This window comes from Marmota marmota, unplaced genomic scaffold, assembly GCF_001458135.2.
Source record: "Marmota marmota marmota unplaced genomic scaffold, marMar, whole genome shotgun sequence".
Classification (NCBI taxonomy): domain Eukaryota; kingdom Metazoa; phylum Chordata; class Mammalia; order Rodentia; family Sciuridae; genus Marmota; species Marmota marmota.
Genome location: NW_026000102.1, coordinates 8,394,173 through 8,401,520, shown reverse-complemented (window position 1 = coordinate 8,401,520; position 7,348 = coordinate 8,394,173). Strand labels below are relative to the sequence as shown.

At 54.0% G+C, this 7,348-nt stretch overlaps 1 protein-coding gene across 1 annotated transcript in view; it reads left to right on the top strand.

Moving 5' to 3' along the window:
* Ttll10 (tubulin tyrosine ligase like 10) overlaps positions 1-7,348 on the top strand; it is a gene marked incomplete at its 3' end in the record, with an annotated part of 13,274 nt that extends 5,926 nt beyond the window's left edge. Inside the window, 6 exon segments of the mRNA XM_048783574.1 lie at positions 14-427; positions 1,136-1,307; positions 1,629-1,769; positions 6,258-6,374; positions 6,776-6,869; positions 7,179-7,348. Coding sequence (XP_048639531.1) covers positions 14-427; positions 1,136-1,307; positions 1,629-1,769; positions 6,258-6,374; positions 6,776-6,869; positions 7,179-7,348 — 1,108 coding nt within the window.

Below are 7,348 nucleotides of genomic sequence, written 5' to 3'. Positions count from 1 at the left end.
TGGAGGGGTGTAGGGGCAGGGCCATGGATGGGGGGGCCCTGGTGGGCGGGGTCCAGTGGAGGCAGGGGCCTCAGCTGCCTCTCACCACACAGAGCAGGGTGGGGCCCCTGTCTGGTCAGGCTGAAGGTGAGAAGCGGGGAGCGTCATGGCCAGGTCCCAGGGAGGTGACTAGAACAGCTACAGTGTGGTCAGGGCCATGGCAGGCCCAGGATGGGGGTGGGGTGGGGCCAGAGGCTCAAGGGGTGCTCCCTGCAGAAACCCAGATATGGATCTGCAAGCCCACGGCCTCCAACCAGGGCAAGGGCATCTTTCTGATCAGGAGCCAGGAGGAGGTCAACGCCCTGCAGGCCAAGGCCCAGAGCACGGAGGACGACTCCATCTACCGCAAGACGCCCTTTCGGGCACCTCAGGCGCGGGTGGTGCAGAGGTGTGGGCGTGGGCTCCAGGAGGGGCCTGGGTGGGGCTGATTCAGATTAGAGGGTACCTGTGAGGGCTGTGGGGGTCAGCAGGGCTACAGAGCAGTCCCCAGATACAGGCTCCAGGACCGGGTAGGTGGGGAGGACTTGGCCAGTTGCCCCTCTCGCGACAGCTCCTCTACTCCCCAGCCAGCTGTGGCTTCTCTGCCTCCAGGCAGGTCCAGCCCCTCAGCACCCCAGGGGCAGGGTTGGGGGCTGGCCTCAAGAAGGTCCCATGGACCTCAGCCTCTGCCAAGCCGGGACTCAGCTCTGGCCACAACTGCTGTCTGTCGTCCCTGCTGTCCAGTCAGCCCTCCTGGGCGCTGCTCCCTGCCTCTGGTCTTGAAGACCTGAGCTCCCCTGCTTGGAATGTCCGCTCCCTTCTGCCCCAAGCCACTCACTCTTCATGGCTCTCAGTAGCCTCCTTCCCCTGTAGGCAGCCCTCCTGCAGGGGCCCAGTCCATCCTGACTCCAGGCTCCTAAAGGAGGCTGTGGCCAAGGTCTGCAGGCCATGCCCTTCCTTCTTCCCAACCCCCCAACCAATGTCCCCTGCCCCTGGACATGTGCCCAGCCAGAGGCCACTCCCATGACAGGGGAGTGTTGGGAGAAGGCAGGGGGAGTGGGGACGCCGGCCAGGCTGGCAGGGCAACTCAGCCCCAGTGGCCGCATGGGGTGCCCAGGTACATCCAGAACCCGCTGCTGCTGGACGGGAAGAAGTTTGACGTGCGCTCCTACCTGCTCATCGCCTGTGCCGTGCCCTACATGGTGTTCTTTGGCCATGGCTATGCCCGCCTCACCCTCAGCCTCTACGACCCCCATTCCAGAGACCTCAGTGGCCACTTGACCAACCAGGTAAGGAGCCCTCGCAGGTGAAGGTCTTCCCTGAGGCATGGGGTGGGAGGAGAGGAAGGCTCCCACCTGCCTCTCACAACAGCAGGGCTGCTGCCCTCAGCCCCCAGCTTGGCTCCGCCTGGTGGGCTAGAGAAGGGCCTCAGGGGAGGACTGCAGGGCAGGAGGCCCCTTTGAGAACCCAGGGACCTGCTGGCTGAAGGAGTCTTGGTGGACAAAGGTGTTTGCAGGAGGGTCTCCATAAGCAGGTGCCCGAGGGCCTGGGGCAGCAGGGTCAGGGCCTCCTCAGTGGAGGCGGCCTCCAGGCCCTTATCTTTTCCCCAGTACATGCAGAAGAAAAGCCCCTTGTACGTGCTACTGAAGGAGGACACGGTATGGAGCATGGACCACCTCAACAGCTACATCAACGACAAGTTCAGGAAGACCAAGGGCCTCCCCCGAGATTGGGTCTTCACCACCTTCACGGTCCGTCCGCAGCTGTATCCACTCCTGCTGTGGGAAGGGAGGGTCGCTGAGGTCGGGAGCTGTGCGTGTTCACCTGGGCTGGGCTGGGCGTGGGGCTGGTCACGGGGCCTGGGGCTGTGAGCACTGAAGCTCTGTCTGCATGTGTGTTCCGAGTGATGCTTCTCAAAGCTGCTGACAGCTGCAGCCACGGCCCAGCGGCCCCCAGCAGCCCAGGCAGAAGAGCCCGATGTGGCCCACCTGCAAGGGTCCCCGCAGGGCCGGTGATGGCAGCACACCTTCAGTCACACGACCACAGTGAGAGAGCTGACGGTTCATGACTCGCAGGGCAACTAGAGGAGGTCACAGGCCGGAGAGGATAGGACTTCCCTGCTTACGGGTCACCTGGGAGAGGTGTCTGTTCTTGGGAGTAATTTGTCTACTGTGCACTTCGGAGGAGCCTGGCAACAAGGGCCAGAGAGGAGTGGGTGGGAGGCGGGTGAGCACCAGCTCCACAGAGGGACCGGCCTCTCCTTGCTCAGCCTGGGCTGGCCAAAGCGGAGGTCAGCTGCTGCCTGGCTACCACTCCTAGTCAGGGCCCTGTGGACTGTGGAGGTCTCCAGTGTGAGGTGACCCCAGTCATTTTCCCCTGCCCCCCAAATGCACACAACTCAGAATCCACCATTTAAAGTGCACAGGGCAGTGGTTTCCCACATCAGGCTGCGGTTGCCCCACTGTCTGACTCCAACGCTGTCACCCAGAGAGAAATCCGGCAGTGGTCCTCCCACCCTGGCAGCCGCCCACCTGCTGTTCTGGGTGTCCCGCCTCTGGATGTCCATCCAAGGGTGACCCTCAGTGGGTGACCTGTGGCCTCCCTCCTAGGTGTCCCTCAGTGGGTCACCTGTGGCCTCCCTCCTAGGTGTCCCTCAGTGGGTGACCTGTGGCCTCCCTCCTAGGTTCTGCACCTTGCTGCACACCTGCTGTGTTCCCTCTCTGGCATCCTAGTGTGAGTGGACCTCGGTTGTCCACTGAGCCCAGGCCGCTATACTCTGTAATTGCCATCCTGAGTCAGTGTGGTCCAGACACAGATGCATTTCTTCTGAATGGCCGAGGAAGGAGCTGTGGGCCCAAGGGTGACGTGCTCACTTTGGGGGACAGTCCCACAGTGACTGCAGCGTTGGACATTCCCAGCAGCAGCTTGCCAGGCTCCAGCTTCTGCATCCCCTCACCATCAGCTGCTGTTGTCCTTTCTGTTTTTCACAGTCTGCTGTGTCCCTGCTGGGTCTCACATGGCGCTGATTGCTATTTCCCTAGTGACAATGACCTTGAGCATCTTCTGTGCTCACCGGCTCCCTTCTCCAGGGAATGTCTTTGGAGCCTCTCTGTGTTCTCTATTCAGCTGAGACACTTCTTTAGATGTTTTGAATACCAGAACCTTGCCACGTCCATGATCCGAAAATATTTTCTCTCGTTTTGTTGTCTTCACTTTTTTGATAATGTCCTTGTTCGTAAAAGCCTTTAGTTTTTGCTTTGTTTGGTGCTGGGAATTGAACTCAGCACAAGTTGCGTGCCGAGCACACACTGTACCGTTGCCTTACACTGAATAAAGTCTAAAAGCTTTTACTTTTTAAATATTTATTGTGGTACTGAGGATTGAACCCAGGGGCACTTTAGTGTTGAGTGGCATCCCCAGACCCTTTTAAAATTACTTTTATTTTGAGACAGGGTCTCATTAATTTGCAGAAGCAGGATTACAGGTGTGCGTCACAATGCCTGGCCAAAAGCTTTTAATTTTGATGGAGGCCCATTTTATCTATTTTTTCTTCTGGTTCTTCATGTTTTGGATGTCATATCTAAAAAACTATTTCCAGGTTTGGGTGCAACTCAGCAGTAGAGCACTTACCTACATAGGGTGCTTGGTTTGATCCCCAGAACCACAATGAACAAAAATCATCAAATTTTTTGTTTTCCTCTAAAGGTAATGCAGTCTTCTCCCATTTTCTGGATAACTGCTTTTGTGCACAGAGGGAGGTAGGGATCCAGCCTCCGCTGCTGGCATGTGGCTTTGAGTTCTCCCTGTGCTCTGTTGAACAGACTGTCCGGCCCTCACTGAATGGTCTTTGGGTGGGCTCCCTTCTGGACTCTCAGCTCTGTTGATGCATGCAGTGACTGTCCTTAGGCCAGCACCACACCTTTCAGTCACTGCAGCTCTGCTGTGAGTCTTGAAATCAGGAGTGTGAACCTTTCCATGTTGTCTTCTTCAAGATGGTTTTGGCTTTTCTGAGGTCCCTTGCGATTCCATATGAATTTAAGGATTCGTTTTACATTCCTGGGAGGCAGTCCATTGAAGTTGGAATAGGGGTTACATTGAGTCTATAGATCACTTTGGGTAGCACTGACATCATAACAATATTTAGCTCTCCAACCCATGAACAGGGGAGGTCTTTCTACATTAGCTCTGGCGATGTTTCATAGTTTTCAGCGTACCAGTCTTTCACCTTCATAAATATTGATCATAGCCATGTTGTTATTTTGGATGACATTGTGAATGGAATCATTGTCTTAATATCTTCTTTGGATTGTCAAATTGATAGTGTGTGTGCATATTGACCTTGTATACTGCGACTTTGCTGAATTTATGAGCTCTGATTTTGTATGTGGATTTTTAGGATTGATACATATTATGAATATAGGGTCATGTCACCTGAGAATGGAGAGAGTCTTATTCTTTCTTTCAAATCTGGATGAATTTTGCCTCTTTTCTGCCTAACAGTCCCAGGACCCCACTGGCCTTCTTGTCTTGCTCCTGAGCTGGGGTTTCCCACAGCTCCCTGATCATGCTGGGTTCCTTTCTTCCCCAGGTTTGCTCAGTGGTTTTATCATGGAAGGTGTTAAATGATGCCAGTCACTTTTCCTGAGTGGGTGTTATTTCCCCTCACTCAGTGTGTTGTATTGCACTGTTAGCCTTTCTGTGCTGAAATACTCTTTCTGGGGTAAATCCCACTTGATAGTGGGATGTAATCACTTAAATGTGCTACTAGACTTACTTTGTTTGCTAGTTTTTATTGAGAATTCTGTGTGTATGCTCATCAGTCTGAAGTTTTCTTGTTTTCTTCTGGTTTTGAGGCAGAGCACATCGGTCAGCTTTCTGTCCCTATAACAGACACTGAGCTTTGTTTCCTGTGGCTTACAGTTTTAGAGGTTTCGGTTCATGTTCAGTTGGACCTTGTTTGGGTTGGTTAATTTCAACTAATTTGTCTTTGAATACAGTCTATTAAAGACAACCTACTGCAGTTTTTTAAAAAATGCCTTCTGCCAACTCATTTGAGATTCTAACCCATTATATAATTATCAATAAGGTAGGATCTACATTTCTTTTTTCATACTCGGGATTGAACCCAGGGCACTTTACCATTGAGCTACAACCATGGCCTTTTCTATTTTTTTATTTTGAGACAGCCCAGGCTGACCTCAAACTTGCCATCCTCCTGCCTCAGTCTCCCAAGTCCCTAGGATGACAGGTGTGGCCCACTGTTCCCAGCTTATCACTCTTCAAACATTGTTTCTGCTCCTTTCTCTCCCCTCCTTCCAGGACTCCCACTATGCACGTGTCTGCTTGATGATGGTGTTCCACACCCAATATCTCCTTTTTTTTTTTTTTTTGTGGTGCTGGGGATTGCACCCAGGGCCTTGTGTATGCAAGGCAAGCACTCTACCAACTGAGCTCTATCCTTAGAGACCTACCACAACCAAGTCTCTAAGGCTTTATTTTTCTTCATTATTCTTTCTTTTCCTCAGACTGGCTAATTTAAGTTAAAAAAAAAAATTTGAGACTGGGGCCAGCCTGCACAACTTAGAGATACCTTGGCCCCAAACTCATGGGCTCAAGTGTGGCTGGGGCTACAGAAGCATGCCACCACCCCAGCACCAGTGGACACTCTAGAACTTCTACTTGCCTTCCTTCTGTCAATTAGATTTGTTCCACTATGTCCACTAATGGGAGACATTTTCCAAGGCTACTGCTGAGCTGGGAAACAGGAAGTGAAACTAATGAGGCGAGTCTGAATACTAGAGAGCTCCCCATTCTTAAAAAATATCTTTGGCTGTAGGATGGACATAATATTTTATTTTTTTAATGTGGCGCTGAGAATCGAACCCAGTGCCTCACACATGCTAGGCAAATGCTCTGCCACTAAGCCCCAGCCCAGTGCAGAGCTCTGTGTTCTTGCCAAGATTTTGCATGTGCCATTGGTTGTCTTGTCCTGCTGTGAGTGAGCCATTCAAGGACAGAGATTTCCTGTTCCCTTCACCCTTGAATCCTCAGCCCTCCTGCCACACAGGAGGAAGTCCATGGGTTTGTTGAGTGAGTTTCTGGCTGTAAGCCTGTGACTCTCAGAGGATGGTGTGGTAGCGGAGCAGGTACAGGTGGGAGTGTGATTGACAGCTCAGGCTTGGGAGATGTCACCAGGACTCACAGGTCAAGACTGTGATCCTTCCCTGCTTGACCCACAGAAGCGGATGCAGCAGATCATGGCCCACTGCTTCCTGGCAGTCAAGTCAAAGCTGGAGTGTAAACTGGGGTACTTCGACCTCATTGGCTGTGACTTCCTGATTGATGAGAACTTCAAGGTGCTGTCCTGAGTGGATGAGGTTTGATTGGCAGGTGCAAGGAGGCACAGTCCATCTGTACACCTTGACCACACCACAGGCCCGTGGGTGCCCTCTGCAGTCAGACCCACCCTGCCTGTTCCCAGTCCCAGGGTGGTGTATCCATAAGGCTCAGCTCCTACTGCAGCTGGGGCAAATCCATACCCCCTCCTCAGGACACCTCTGGACAGAGACCCTCAGACTGTCAAGGTGTCAGACCCATGGTCAAACAAGGGGATGGAGGTTACAGGGGGAAAAGCAATCTGCCCAGAGTCACTTGGCTTCATGGGAACCAGGGCCCCAGCCTCCTGCTGGCTTAGTGGTCTGTAGGTGGGTGGGTGAGTGGGAGGGTGAGTTGGGATGTTCACCAGTGTCCTGCCCAGGTGTGGCTACTGGAAATGAACTCCAACCCTGCCCTGCACACCAACTGTGAAGTCCTGAAGGAGGTCATCCCTGGTGTGGTCATGGAAACCTTGGGTGAGCCTCAGCATCCCGACCCCACAACTAGGTGGAAGGAACCCCCTCTCCCTGCCTGCCCAGTACTGTGTTCTATCCTACCCTCTCCCAAGTTCAGATCCCACAAATCTAGCTCTCCAGCAGGCCCAAACCCTGCATCATGCCCCAACCTGCCTACTAAGGTTGTCCCCCTACACCTCACCCCGAGCTGGGTCCCACCCTTCGAGGCCCCCTCTCCTCCCCTGCCCCCAGAACCCCAGGCAAGTTCTGGGGAGGCTGGACCTCCTTTCCACCCCCGCCAAAGCCCCACTCTTCCCACTCCTCCCCCAGACCTGGCGCTTGAGACCTTCCAGAAGAGCTTACGGAGTCAGAGGATGATGCCCCTGCTGTCGCAGCGCCGCTTCGTGCTCCTGCACAACGGAGAGGCGGACCTGGGGCCGCGCCTGGGGGGCTCGCGCACCTTCCCCCGCCGGCCACCACCGCCCCGGCCAGTCTGCGAG